The sequence below is a fragment of the Petaurus breviceps genome, unplaced genomic scaffold, assembly GCF_028583685.1.
Source record: "Petaurus breviceps papuanus isolate PSGF00001 unplaced genomic scaffold, PetGlider_PUasm1.0 91041, whole genome shotgun sequence".
NCBI classification, from domain to species: Eukaryota; Metazoa; Chordata; class Mammalia; order Diprotodontia; family Petauridae; genus Petaurus; species Petaurus breviceps.
Window position 1 is genome coordinate 33,621,721 of NW_027187400.1, and position 15,540 is coordinate 33,637,260.

Below are 15,540 nucleotides of genomic sequence, written 5' to 3' on the forward strand. Positions count from 1 at the left end.
GGAAACTGAGGTCCATGGAAGGAAGTTGGACAGTGGCAGAGATCAGACTCAAACCCAAGGATCCTAACACAATGTTCCTTCCCTTTCACCAAATTGTCTTTCCTCCTGAAGCCCAGTGTCACCATGCCTCACTTTCTCAATACAATAAATGACAGACCTATTGTCTCATGGGGGACATTCAGAGACACATTCAGTCTGTCCTCTGAAGGCTCCTTGTCTCACAGTGTCTTTCTTCCATGGCATCTCTCTCAAGTTACTTGGGGAGGCAGTTTGGTGCGGTGGAAATAGAGATGGGCTTGGAGTCATTAAGATCTGGATTCAGATCCTGTCCCTGACACTGTGTGATTCCAGGCAAGTCACATAACCTCTCTGATCCTCAGTTTCACAATCTATAAAATGGGAATAATATTATCCTTCTTCCAAAGGGTGTTGTGAGGACCAAATAACATACGTGAAGAGCTTTGAAAACCTTAAAAGGAATAGGAACTGATCCTGTGATTTCAGTGGTCTCAGACTCAAATCCCTACCTGTTACACACAGACTAAGAAAACCTCACATTAAATACTATATATCTTGTATTATATTTTTGTTTATTTTGTTAAAGATTTCCCAATTAAATTTAAATCTGGTTGGACCCCACTGGGGAATTTTGTAGGCCACAGGGCCTCTCTGGCTCTGAGTTTGACACCTAAGTGTAAGGAACTCCCTTGTTAGGAAACTCCCTCTACCAATACATGTCTACACCTTCTTTGTAATTTAATCTCTTCTAATCCCACCTCATCCTACCCTACCTCACTTTATCTCTTTCTCATCCCATCCCATCCCATCCCATCCCATCCCATCCCATCCCATCCCATCCCATCTCTTTTCATCCCACTCTACCCTACCTCTCTTCATCCCATCCCATTCCATCCCATCCCAGTTCCCCATCTGACTCACTCTCTAGTCTCCAACGTGATGATAATGAGAATGGGCCTCCGGTTCATGCCTCCCACACAGCTGCTGTTGCACATAAAGTTGTACAGGATGGTGGTGAATTCCGTCCCCACCTGCTCTCAAGAGAAGTGAGAAAGGCCCAGCAATGAACTATAGCTGTTTGTATTCTACAAAGCATAGCCTGCCCACTGAATGGTTCAAGAGACTCTGTGGGCTTAGATGCAGGGCCAAACAGATACCTGAGGCAGTCCAACTCATGTCCAGACAAACTCCATTATGACTCTGGATAAATCTGGAGAGCAGGGGCTCAAATGCCACTAAAAAATTCTCTATTAAAATCATTTGGAAGCATCCAACCATTTTTTTGGAGGGGTTGGTATTTGAAAAATCTTAATACTATAGCTGAAATAACTGGGCCATTAACTGCAGCCACTAGCTACAGAACCAAGGTTAATTGGCCACATTCTAAATGACTAGAAGATATGAAAATATTCCATTAATATTACAGAAATAAAACTTCTGTTCTAATCATTGTTTTAGTAATTTGGATCTCTGGGGGTTTGCAATATTTTGATCCCAATCTATGCTCTATGCTACTGATTTGTCAAGATTTAATGACGTAATTGATTTTTTTTACTTGTTTCCCCCCTCCTTGCTGCCTTTGAACTCCCTTTTCTGTGAGGTCTTGTCCCATTAGAATGTAAGTTCCTTGAGAACAGGGACTGTCTTTCATTTCCTTCATCAAGTTCCTGGCACTTAGTTAATAAATACTGGTTGCTGCTTATCTATTGGATAAACACTCTGTTCTAGAGTCCTAACTATAATGTAAGCAGTGTGGTTGTAGGTAACTACTCAGAATTCTCCTCGGAAAGGCTGGAATTCTTGTGAAGTCAATCAACCATCTTTTAGACTGCAAAGAAGAACTAGCATCAGTCAATAGGACCTCTAGTAATTGCTTGAGAAATTAATATGCCCATATTTCTAGTAGGTCTGATCTCCTAGAACACAAGAAGAAGTAACTTGAAAGTATTTAAGAAAGAAGAGCAAAACTTTGGGGGAAAAAAGGAATGATTTAGTTTATTTGGTTCCACCATTTACATGGTCTGCATGTAAATATAGGCACCTGTTGGGTAACCAACAAGATGGAACAGTGGATAGAGTGTTGGACATAGAGTAAGGAAAATCTTACTTCACATCCAGCATCAGACACTTACAAGTTGTGTGACTCTGGCAAAGTCACTTAACTTCTGCCTGCCTCAGTTTCCTTGGTTGCAAAATGGGGACAATACACCTCCCAGGCTGTTGTGAGGATAAAATGAAACAATATTTGTGAAGTGCTTTGCAAATCTTAAATTGCTATAAAAGTGTATATATTTCAGTAAATGCATGAGGCTGTGTCCCAAATCTCACTCCACCTCTACAAGAAACTTGTAATAAGAAAATCGAATCCTGGACCCAAGAAGTCTGATTCACTATGCCAAATCATGGACCCATAGGATGGCAGAGATGGAAGGGGCTGTAGAACAAAGAAAGTCAAAGCAGGAGGTTCCTTAGAATAGAGAATGTCAGAGCTGTGAGGGATCTATTTTAGGGTGTGGAATGTTAAGAAATGAATCTATAAGGATTTATCAGGCTCTTACTGCTAAGCAGTGGGGATACAAGAATGGGGAAAAAACAGTCTCCACTCTCAAGGAGGTCACACTATATTGTATGGGGGACACAACATATAAATAAATAGGAAAAAGCAGAATAAAAGAGAAAGAAGGTTTTAGAGGAAAAAGCTCAAATGGCCAGGGGGACCAGGAAAAACTTCCTGCAGAAGGAAGGATCCCCAAAGAAATGCAGGGATTCTAGGAAGTGGAGACGAGGAGAAAGAATTCCAGATGTATGGGACAGCCTGGGCGAAGGAGGTGGCAGATGGAATGTCTTGTGGGAAGAATATCAAATGAACTATTCTGGTGGATCATAGAGTTTGAGAAAACTTTCTGTTTAAGCCTGGAGGTAGCAGGGAGACCCCAGAGCTTAGAGTTAGGGAGAGGCAGGACATGGTCAGACCTGTGCCTCAGGAAGAACACTTAGCAAGCTGAGGGGAAGATGATTGGAGTGGAGGAAGACCAGCTAGAAGGATACTGCAATAGTCTAGGGCAAGGGTGGAGTGGGGAGATGTGGGGAGGGCACAGACAAGAGATGCTGGGAAGGCAGGCTTGACAGGACTTGGCAACAGATCTTCATCCAGACTCCCCCATTAGCTTCAGTGCCATAGGCTATATGTTTGGGGTATTCTCTGTCTCCCTTCACACACACAAAGATTACTGGCCACTGGTGGATCAAGGGCTCTGCTCCTCAAAATCAGCCCCCTAAAGGGCAAAAAGCATATCAGATTTAGGGGAGGAGGAGAGTGAGGGGCCAGGGATGACACTGAGCTTGCCAGCCTAGGTGACTGGGAGGAGGGTCTTGCCCCTCTATGGTAATAGGGAAGAGCAGAAGAGGGAAGGGATTTGGGGAAACAACAATGAGTTCTGCTTCAAACTCAAGGACATATTGAGTTTAAGGCGCCTATAGGATATTCAGCTGTAAATGTCTATAGGAAGTAGGATTGGATCTCAGAAAAAAGACTAGGGCCGACTAATCTGGGAGTCAACTGCACAAGGACTTTCTACCATAGAATGCCATAGCTGAGAATAACCTCAGAACACAGAAGATTGGGACTGAGAAGGCCCTTCAGACAAAGCAACCTAGAGATAGAAGGAACCTTATATCCCAGAACACAGAATGCAAAATCTGGAAGGACTCTTAGAACCCAGAATGTGAGAGTTGTAAGGGTCCCTAGAACCCAGAATGTGAGAGTTGGAAGGGTCCTTAGAACCTAGAATGTCATGATTTGGAAAGGTCCTTAGAACCCAGAATGTGAGAATTGAAGGGTCCCTAGAACCCAGAATGTGAGAGTTGGAAGGGTCCTTAGAAGCTAGAATGTCAGATCTTGAAGAGAACTTAGAAGACAGGATATCACAAGTGGAAGACATCTCAGAAGCCAGAATATCAGAAAAGGGAGAGATTTTGGAATACAGAATATCAGAGGTGAATGGGCAGTTAGATCATCGGCTATAAGAACAAGAAGAACCCTATAATGTCAGAGCTGGGAGAAGGCTTAGATCATGAGATATTAGAGCTATAAGGACCCTTTTCACTAGAAGAACCTTTAAATTCTATCATCTACCACGAGGAATGCCTGTCCCCCTCCACCCCCCGCCCCAGCCCAAAGATGGAGAAACTAAGAAGAAATCTAACCATATAATAAGTTAGTGACAGAACTGAGACTAAGCTCTAGGACTCTGGTTCTCTGGCCCAATCATTTGGATTTCCTTCTTTTAGTCCGAAAGAACTAGGTTCTGACTAGCACCTCTAACACTTCCTAGCTGTATGACAAGGGGCAGATCACTTAACACCCGTTTCCTCATCATAGAAATTGGAATAATGAGAGCACCCACCCCACAGAGTTGTTGTACGGATCCATGTAAAGTGTTCCACAAATCTTAAAATGCTTTGTAAAGTTGGTTGCTGATTTCATTATCGGTTTCCTGCCTCCCCCCATGTTGGGAAGTTGGATGGGAAAACCGCACAAAGTCCTAAGTGCACTATACCACTCAAGACCACTAGAGGGAGAGCTAGGTCTTGCTTGTAAACTTGTGGAACTTTAGTGTTGGAGGGTTCTTTTGAGTCCAATCCCCTCATTTTACAGAAAAGGAAACTGAGGCCAAAAAACATGGGAAAGACTTTTTACATGGCTGCAGAACTAATCAGAAGTTGATTCTTGAGCCTAGGTCTCTCATCCACTGCTCCCCCCCGCCCCATCACCATCTTCTCCCCGACCCCTGCTTCCATAGCACTGAGCAGTCTCGTTTGTCCCTCTTCTCTAAGAGGACCATGACATCAGAAAGGCGATGCCATGACATGCATGTTAATTGGATTTAAGTGAGGCAGGGCTGTGAAAGGTCACCAGCTTCACTTTCCCCTCTGGAGCCAGCTGGGTCCAGTGGTCAAATGCACATCACGAAAACTGGAGTCTCTGAGCTCTAATTGGATAAAAACCAAGAGATGCTTTTCACCCTTGAGGGGGCTGATCTTGAGGAGCAGAGCCCTTTATCCACCAGTGGCCAATAGCCTTTGTGTATGTTATTGGAGACGGAGAACAGCCCAAACATATAGCCTATGGTGGTGAAGCTAATGTGAGAGTCTGGACAAAGATGAATGAAAATACACATTAATTCACAAGGGCTTCAGACATTTCATAGCTGTGGGACCCTGGGCAAGTCACTGTACCTTCATTTGCCTTGGTTTGCTCAACTGTAAAATGGGGATCACGCCTATTTCTCAGGATTGTTGTGAGGATCAAATGAGATACATTCATAAAAGCACTTAACACAGTGTCTGGCACACAGTAAGAGCTATATTAATGCTTATTCCCTTCCCCCCTATATCATGGTTTCCAGTTCCATCACCATCACAAGTGGTTCTCCAGTGAATGTTTTCCTAAAAATGTGGTCCCCAGACATAAACACAGTCCTCCAGGTGGGAGAGATTAAGGCAAGGATGGGAAAATGAGTCCATGAGGACAAGAAGCTAGAGGAAATGGGGCTGTACAGCTCTTGTAAGGGAAGGCCATAAGGGCTGACTTGGGTGGCCTTTGATGAATCCCAGAGGCACTGCGGTGAGGTCTAAGCAAGACCTACTTTCTCATCAAGATAGATGGACATGAAAGATGGGGTGACCAAGGTAAAGTCTCAAACCTTTCAGGGCTTCAGGGAAAGGAAATGAAGGTCATATGGCTTACCTGGGGTGGCTCATACGGCACCATTACACTCTGTCGCCCAGTGACAGGATCATCCACATACTGAGAGAGGTTACTGCCTTCCACTCGGATGAGGTGGCTCGCTGGGGCTGACTGTCCTGCCAGGAGAGAGCTCAGAGTCAGCAGGAGCATTCCCTCCAATCCTGGACCCACCACCATTCATTCAGTCCCCTACCCCTACTACCTTTCCAATGCTCGGCCCAGATTATCATGAGACAGCCCTGTGAAGTGCTTTTCTATGTGGAGCTGTTTCCCCAGAAACAGCTGATCTGTTTCTAATCCTCTGATGGATTAATTTCTTTCATTCCTAGCTCTGATCAGGTCATTCTCCCTGCTTAAAACCTTTGCAAGTTCTTCGGTGCCCCCCGCCCCCGGAGAAAGTTCAGACTCTTTAGCCTTGAGTCCCAAGGCCCTCCACAATCTGACCCCAACTTGCCTTTATAGCATTTCTTTAGGATCAGAGATCAGAGATAGGATCAATGATCTCAAGCTGGAAGGCCTCTCAGAGGCCACTCAGTCCATCCCCCTCATTTGACAAGGTGAGGGAACCAAAGACCAGAGAAATCTAGTGACCTGCACAAGGTACAGAGAGGCAGGTATGTAGATTGCCAACAGAGTGTGCCACATTTCAAACAGCCTGATCATCTTGCCATTCCCACATATTCTATTACTCCATGTACCCAATCATTGCCATCCCCACCTACTGGAAAATTATATTTGCCCTTCAAGGTCCAGATCAAATGCCAGCTCCTCCAAAAAAAATCTCCCTTTATCATTCCTGCTAGAAATGGCATTTTCCTCTGCTGATTGATACAATAGAGGAAATACTGGCCCAGGAGTCAGAAGGGTTCAAATATTAGCCCTATCCTTAACGAGGTGTATAACCTAGGAAGCCTCTGCCTGCCTCTGAACTCTGTCAAATGATGGGCCTCTAGCCTCCAGCACTTATTACAATGTCTTGTGCTCTGGAGGTTGATTTCCATATTTTTCTTTCCTATGAAACTGTAAGTCCCCGGAAGACAGGGCCTGTGTCATCACTATCGCTCTAGCCCCAGTAGTGCAATGCACTCACCTTTGCCTCTTAGAATTCTTGGCTTCCTTCAAGACTTTGCCCCAAAATTATCCCCTGCAGGAGTACTCATAAGTGCTAGTGCCTTCCCTTTGGAGATAGCCATTCTATATACTCTGCAAGGAGCTTGTATGTACTTGTGGTCTAGCTCACTGGAGTGTAAGCTCCTTGAGGGGAGATACTGCTTGTCCCTCTTTTTGTTTGTATCTCTAGCATTCAGCACAGTGCCTAGCACGCTGTAGACCTTTAATAAATGCTTGTTGATTGACAGGTAGGAACCTTAAATTGTTTGATGAATCAAGTTACTTATCCTTGTATTCCTTTGGTACAATGGATAGTGCTGTGCCTGAAGTCATGAAGACTCATCTTCCTAAGCTCAAATCTGGCCTCAGACAACTGTTAGCTGTATGATCCTGGCAAGTCCTTTAACCCTGTTTGTCTCAGTGTCCTCACCTATAAAATGAGCTAGAAAAGGAAATGGCAAATCACTCCAGTATCCTTGCCAAGAAAACCTTATATGGGGTCACCAAGAGTCAGACATGACTGAAAAACGAGTGAATAACATTCCTTTCAGGTGTGGTCAAAGACCCAGGCAATGTTTACTGAACTGAATTTATGGACTTCTAGCTGACACAGTGGACAGAGGGCTGGACCTGGAGTCAGGAAGAGTTGAGTTCAAATCTAGTCTCAGATGCTTACTAGCTATGTGACCCTAGGCAGGCATTTAACCTATGGTTGCCTCAGTTTCCTTATCTGTAAAATGGGGATAATGACAACACCCACCTACCAGGGTTGTTGTGGTTTTCAAATGACATGAAGAATTGCACAGCCCTTAACACAGTGCCTGGCACCTACTAAGCGCTATATAAATGTTAGCTCTTGTTATTATTCTTAATGACATCTTAGCATTTTTGGCTGGTCCTTCCTGGCTTCTGGCCTTTGCCAGTTTCTATTGCTGGGTATTGCTTAATGAACCACTTAAATTTGAGCTCCACAGCAACCCTGGGAGGTGGTGCTACTATAATCCCCATTTCATAGATGAAGAAACTGAGGCAGGCAGAAGGAAAGTGACTTGCCCAGGTACACACAGCCTGGAAGTGTCTGGAGGCCAGATCTGAACTCAGCTCTTTCTGACTCCAGGGCCGGCAATCTATCTACTGCACCATGATGCTTCTAGACTTTAAGACCTTGAGGGCAAACCTAGTATCATATCTCTAAACATCCCCAACACCAAGTACTCTCTGTGGTTGTGAACAAAAGCCTCTCATCCCCCCCACCCAACCCCACCTTCATTGAAGTCTCTGCTGAGCTCGTGGTTGGGACAGCGTTTCACCACCTCAGTCACATGCTCTGCCTTCTTGTAGACGGGCATTGCCCGGATGACGGTGCCAGGAGGAGGGGGCGTCGACACCTTGATCTGGATGGGGCATGTCTTGGCTATCTGGCAGTACAGTTTCTTTAGCAGCGGTGAGTACTGTAAGGGAGAAACAGATGAGAGCTAAGTGGTGTGTGTGTGGGTCTTGGCAGGAGAGGGAGGAGAAGGGGAGGCAGAGTTGAAACTAGGGCTTCATCCCAGGTGCCCGAGTTAAAGGGGGCGGGTGTCACTTGCGGTCTTTCAGCAGCATACCAGAGACCTTATCACAAAGTTAGCAGAAAGAGTCACAACTGGGAACCAAGTAACAAGCTTGCCACATTTGTGTGGTAACCCCTCATTTCCTTGAAAGCGGGGACTACTTCATTTTCTCCTTGTATCTCCAGGGCAGGACACATTAATAAATACTTGTTGATTGATTAATAGATTGATTGGGAGGCAGCAGGCTCAAGAGAAAAAAAAATCTACTTCCTCCAGAAAGCCTTCCATGATTGCCTTAACTGCATTCCATTCTTTTCAACAATCTTTTATTAAATGCCTACTAAGTACAAATCACAAAAACACAATGGCAGCTGCCCTCAAAGAAGTGATACCCTACTGGGGGTGGGATAGAGATATAACATCCACATAAATAAGCAGAAACAAAGTTGCTCCGAATAATCCAATGGTTACATGACCTCATCGATGTGGGTCTTCCTCTAATGGTAACAGCTTACATTTATTTACATGGCAACTGTTCCATGCCTGGCTCTGTGGTAAGCATTTTACAATTATGATCTAATTTGGTCCTTACATCAACCCTGACAGGTAGGTGCTATTATTATCCCCATTTTGCAGATGAGGTAACTGAGGTAAACAGAGATTAAGTGACTGTCCCAGGGTCACACAGCTAATAAGTATCTGAGGGTTTTGAATTCAGGTCTTCCAGACTCCATGCTTGGTTCTCTATCCACTGAACCACCTAATGATACAGCACTTAATCCATCCATTCCTGCCCATTCTGTGCCCCTTCTCTATAAATTACTCGGCATACTTTTATATATGTTTATAAACCCATTTACATAATTTAAGGGGGAGGGGTACCACCGGCAAAGGGGGGAGGGGCATTGTGAAACAGCTAGAGTAGGAGTAACAGTACTCAGCTGGGAAATCCAAGAGACAGGGGTGTACTACAGACACGGGAAGCCACCTACGCAAAGGTGTGGAGGGGAAGATGGAATACTGTCAGAACACTCATCTAACAGGCAAGTCTGATTCGAGGGGGCAGCTAGGCGGTGTCACCATGCACAGAGCACTGGACCTGGAGTCTGGAAGCCTCATCTTCCTGAGTTCAAGTCCAGCCACAGGTACTTCTTAGCTGTGTGACCCAGGAGGGTCATTTCATCCTGTTTGCCTCAGTTTCTTCATCTATAAAATGAGCTGGAGAAGGAAATGGCAAACCACTCTAGTGTCTTTGCCAAGAAAACCCAAAATGGGGTCATGAGACAGATATGATTGAAAAAAATGAGTGAACAAGTTTGATTAGAAGGAGGGGCAGAGTGCTGGGGCAAGAAAGGGGGATAATATAAAACAAAAAGGACAAGAATTCACATGAGGCTCCATACAGGGGGCAGTCAACAAAGACTGAGGATGGAGCCCTCCCTGTTCTGGATTTCTCCAGCAAGTTAATAAGTGTACTCTGTAACCCGTTCACGCTTTGAATATGAGCACTAATGATTCCGTCTGAGTCCGAACCCTCTAGATGAACTAGAAGCCTCTTGAGGTCAGGGCTGGCACCCACTACTTCTGTGCCTCAAGCAATGCTGAACAGAGTAGATATTTGCCAAGGGGATTGAACTTGGGGGTCTGTGAATGTGTTATATGTCTGTATCTATATACACACATACAAATTATGTATGCAACATATGTATATATAGATAACTGTATCTCAATATAATTTATAATCCTATGTATTTTCCTTTGTGTACTTAAAGACATTATTCTGAGAAGGGGTCCACTGGCTTTGCCAACAGGGCCCATCAATCACACACACACACACACACACACACACACACACACACACACACACAGTTAAGAGCTCCTGTCTCATGAGTTTGATGAATAGACGTGAATAAGAAATGAGTCACCAATTCTCAGAGGTGGGAGGGACCTCGGTGGATAACTAGTCCCATCTGCACATGAACAAAAATTCCCCTCCATAGCAGCTCCAGCAAGCGGCCATTCCTGGTAGGACCTAAAGACCTGCTGTGATAGGGAAGCCACTTCCCAAGGCAGTCCACAGGGCTCGTGAACAGCTCCTACAATGGGGACCTTTTCTTTACCTGGAGCTGGCTCTGCCTCCTGAGGCTCAACAATCTCTAATCCCTTTTTCACATGATGGCCCTTTATGTGATGGCCATTTCACATGATACCCAAAGACAGTCACCATTTCCAACCTCCACAAGCCCAGCTCAGTCTTTGCTCTCCAAGAGTGGAATCCAAGACACCTAATCGGAATTTAGGGAACACACATCATCTCTCAAGTTCCTTGTCTCTGATTTCTGTCCCTAATCCCTTTGTTCCTCGTCTCGTAGCTTCCCGGAAGCACTCGGAATTTCTCATCTGTACCATTTGTGATGAGGAGCCTTAAAGTTCTGCCTGCTAAGCCCTTCAAGCTTTTCTCAGTAAAAGGACTGGGTACTTTTTGGGGGGAAGACGGGTTGTCCCCAACATGCTCCAACAGGCAGGATTTTCTGAGGGATCCCAAATATTCACCCAGAGTGCCGGGAGCTCTTCCGTTCCAGTTGGCCCCTCCAACGGATTTGCTGAGACAAGTCAGGTTGAAATGCCTGAGAATGAACAGTGAGAAGACCTTTCTTCCAGGGCTCAGATGAACCCCACTTTAAAAAGACCCAGCAGTATAGAAAACAAAGAGATTTTTCTCCTGAAAAGCATCCTTCTCTCTTGCCTTTTCCTTCCCACTAACTCTGAAAAATAATTCATCTCTCCATCCATCTATCTATTCATCCCTCCATCCATCTATCCAACAAACATTGCCAGGAAAACCTGTGGTGACTGGTAACATTTCCTAAAGGCGTTGGAAGTTATCCCTCTATCCCAAGACAACACTAAGGAGCCCTTAGAGGGGTGTGGTGTGCAGGGTGTAGGTACTATTAACTTACACGGTTCTATATGGATCCAATTCCTACCCTTTATCCCAGTTCGGTGGAATTACCCGGGACCAGAGTAGAGGGCTGACTCATAGATTCAGAGAATCATAGACTGTCCAATCTATAAGACTAGAACATCTGGTCTAATCTCTTCATTTTACAGAGAGAGGAAACTGAGTTTCAGAGATGTTAAGAGACTTGTCTGAGATCGCAAAAGCAACAAGTGGCAAATCTGGATTTCGAGGGGATTTCCTAGCATGCCACCATCTTTTTCATCATTCCCACCATGCTAAACAGAACCTTCATGACCAGCATCTACAAAGAATATATGTGACGCCATATATAATGAAGCTGGAGATTTTGCTTTGGTGAGTGAAGTTATGGAAGCTGGCACAAAAAATGACCCAAAGTTTTTGCCACAACTAAGGAGATGAGTGCCAGTTAATGCCCAAGAGGCTGTAGAGACCCGTGAAACATCAAATCCAGTCACTGGGGGCAGTCAGATGGCAGCTCCTATGGGTTATGCCAATGGCATTCTACGGGGACTGTTCTATCCCAGTTCAACACACATTTTGTCATGTGAGAATTTCTTGATGTTTTTGGAGCTGAATTCAATCTTCAGGATTTCACCATCATCCTGGGTTACTGAGTGACATCTACATTTTGATATAACTTATGAGAATAAGGTGGTAATAACGAAGGATTTGGTTGGAGGGGGGACAGGTGGGAACAAGGGAGGACAGCGTGAAATCACTCCATGAATTGTGCACAAACACTGCTCTGTGACATCCCAGCTTAGGTGCCGTGTGGGATAGCAGGCAGAGACATGCTCATGTGTGCTCAGTCATGCAGTCAACACTCCACATGGTGGAGACTGGTGTCCCAATCGTATGCCAGGTGTCATCTGGTAAACATTCCTCTCATTTTTAATCCTATTTTCTACTCCATAGGCACTGGTGTGCATTACTTAAATTCTAAGTGTGTCCATCATCCAAAGAGTTTCTGTTATTATACTTTTAAATCTCAGAGATGGCACTTCCCTGCTCTGGTAAGAAAGCAGAGGGACCATATCTTGGTAATGAGAGAGGCAATTGGGATAAGGCTCCTGGAGCCCCTCATATGTGAGGTATCTCTCTGCTAAAACTACAGCTTGGCTTCATGTCATACGGCATTTCTGGCTCCTATGATTTAGAAAGAACAAAAAGACCATTCAACAGATGGCTATTTTGCTTAATATACACATTAGGGATGTGCAGATTGGTTTAAACATACTTGTGAAAAGTCCCACTTGCCATGAGCTGTAAGATCTGTTCCACAGAGACCTGTAGTATGCAAAGCTCCAGAGACTTGGTAGATGGATGAAGATCAATATGACCGATAAGCATCAAGCTTTATTAAATTCCTACTATGTGCCAAGTACCATTCTGAGCACTGGGGATATAAAGAAGGCAAAAACAATCCCTGCTCTCAGGAAGCTCGAGGTCTGATGGGGGAGGGAACATGCAAATGAGGATATATAAGCAATTTGGTGAAGAGTACTGAGCTTGGAATCAGAAAGACTTATCTTCATGAATTCAAATCTGGCCTCAGACACTTATTAGCCGTGTGACCCTGAGCAAGTCACTTTACCCCATTTGCCTCAGCTTCCTCATCTGTAAAATGAGCTGGAGAAGGAAACGTACCTCTGCCAAGAAAACCCAAATAGGGTCAAGGAGAGTCAAACACGACTGAACGGCAACAACAATGTGCAAACAAGAGATTAAGGAGGATTAGAAAAGGCATCTTGCAAAAAGTGGGATGTTAGCTCCGACTTGAAGGAAGCCGGGAGACAGAGATGAGGAGGGAGAGCATTCCAGGCATGGGGAAGAGAGAGAAAAAATGCCAAGTGTCAGGAGATGGAATGTCTTGTGGGAAGAAGGGTAAGAAAGCCAATGTCACTGGGGTGGAGAACATGGCAGGGGAGTAAGGTGTAATTTTTCATATTGTAATGATGAAATTCAGTATGACAAGAGAAGAGGCCAGCAAGGGAGCAAGTCCCCCATCTATTGTAATTTTTCCATATTCCGATTAATCAATCAACTAATCAACCACCCAGTCTTTATTAAGTATCTACTGTGTCAGCAGCTTGGAATATTAAGATAAAAACAAAAACTGATCCTTGTTTAATAAGCTGAACAGACCCAAATGATGTTGTCTGTGAGATTAGCTCATCCCTATTTAATAGCTGAACAGACCCAAAGGACGTTGTCTGTGAGATTAACTGACTCCTAAACCAAGGAAATCTTTGAACTTTTGGACTAAAAGTATGGAATCTTCTGCAAGAGGGCACCAAAATATTCAAAACTTCTTTTGAGAAGCAGTGTGTAAAAAGTGTTCTTGGATTATCTGCGAGAATTACAAAAGTGGTCACTCATACTAAGGTTACAACCCGGGGATTAAATGCTACTGTTTTACTTGTAAATAAAATAGCATGGATAGGAAAAAACCCATGAAAGAAAGCTGGCATCAAAGGAAAGAATTAATTCTAGAAAAGAAAAATGTGGTAAGCTAACCACTGGTTAGTCTTGAAATGTTGTGGATAGGGGGCTGGACTTGTCATCAAAAAGATTTGAGTTCAAATTCTGCATCTGATCCCTATTTGCTATGTGACCATTGGCAAATCACTCTACCCCTCTCCGACTTGGTTTCTTCCTCTATAAAAGTAGGAGGACGGACCCAATTTGAACTCTAAAAATTTGTTAACAAAAAAATTTTTTTTCAAGGTTATTGGTCAAAACAATACAGATTTTTTTGTCCAAAAAAGAAATGTCCATCAGTTAGTGTAGCTAAAAATCAATGTGGGAGAGATCTGTGTCTCTCAAACAAGAAAAATGAAGAATGATGAACATTTTGAAGGTTTTGCTCATATTTGAAGCTGAATAAAACTGAAGGAACAGCATGGAAATCCTTTTTTTTCTCTTTTGAGCGATCAAAAACTTTTGGGAAAATTGTATCCAAAGCAGAAAAGTATCAAGAAATTGTCAGTCACCTCTCCAAGCTTACGAAGTTATGAGATTCAAGATTTGTCTCTTGGATGCATATTTGGACTTCTTACACCTTGGTGTTATCAGTGATGGGCACAGGGAACAATCTCATCAAGAAATCCACAAGTGAAAAGCAATGTCAGGGCAAGGAGAATCCAGGCATGCTGGCCAACTCTGAGAAGAGAGAACCTATAAATATAGTCAGAAAACAAGCACTGACATTCCTGGTCAGTTCAACACACATACTTTTATTTAGTAGAATTATTTTTAAAAATACAAAATTCAGACTCCTCTGAAGTAGGGGAGGGATGGGCAAAATCTCAAGTCACCCTTGAAATCAGCATAAAAACCACGATTCAACTTGGCTATTTTTGTGAATGTAGCAGGGCTGTTTGGTTTGTTATTAACCCTGTTTGGCTGTTATTGTTGTCTATTTTAGACCAAGATCATAAATTAATCTTGAGTGCAGCAAAGTCAAGCCCAGGGCCTCGGATGCAAGCATAGAATTAAAGGATCTTTGCATTCATGGGCCCAAAGGGTTTAGAGCAGGGAAGAAAATGGAGACAGTCTAGTCCAAGGGTTCTTTGTCTGACTCTTAATAGATTTCAAAGGGATCATAACTTTAAGAAATGGGGGGAGGAGAATTACATCTTTATTTTCACTAATCTCTAACTAAAATTTGGCTTTTTTTTTAATAATATAGATAATAAAACCTTTTCCTGGGAATGACGTCCCCAAGTCTCACCAGATTGTCAAAGGAGTTTGTGACACACATGAAAAAGGCTAAGAATTCTTGCTCTAGGCTGATGCCTTCTTTTTACAGATTGAGGAGATCAGAGCTCTGAGAAGTTAAGTGATTGCCCAACATGATTTAAAGTCAAGTGGTACAGATAATTGTGAAACTCAGGTCCCCTGACTTCAGTTGTAATGCTCTTTCAATTAGAAAGTAGAAGTCAGTCCTTTGAGAGAGAGAGAGACAGACAGACAGACAGACAGAGAGAAAACAAAGAAAGGAAGGAAGGAAGAAAAGAAGGAAGGAAAAGAAAGAGGAAGGGAGGGAGGGAGAAAGAAAGAAAAAAAGGAAGAAAGAAAGAAGAGGAAGGTAAGAAGGGAGGGAACAAGAGAGAAAGAAAAAAGGAAGA

The 15,540-nt window shown here is 43.7% G+C and overlaps 1 protein-coding gene across 4 annotated transcripts in view; it reads right to left on the reverse strand.

Annotated features, from left to right (window-relative positions):
* The window catches only part of TP73 (tumor protein p73), a 223,245-nt gene that overhangs the window by 18,353 nt on the left and 189,352 nt on the right, over window positions 1-15,540 (reverse strand). For all 4 annotated transcript variants that reach the window (XM_069078308.1, XM_069078306.1, XM_069078307.1 and 1 more), the window contains 3 exons: window positions 8,142-8,328; window positions 5,768-5,883; window positions 940-1,049 (listed from right to left, as the gene is read on the reverse strand). In XM_069078308.1, coding sequence (XP_068934409.1) covers window positions 940-1,049; window positions 5,768-5,883; window positions 8,142-8,328 — 413 coding nt within the window. The remainder of the gene's footprint in view (window positions 1-939; window positions 1,050-5,767; window positions 5,884-8,141; window positions 8,329-15,540) is intronic.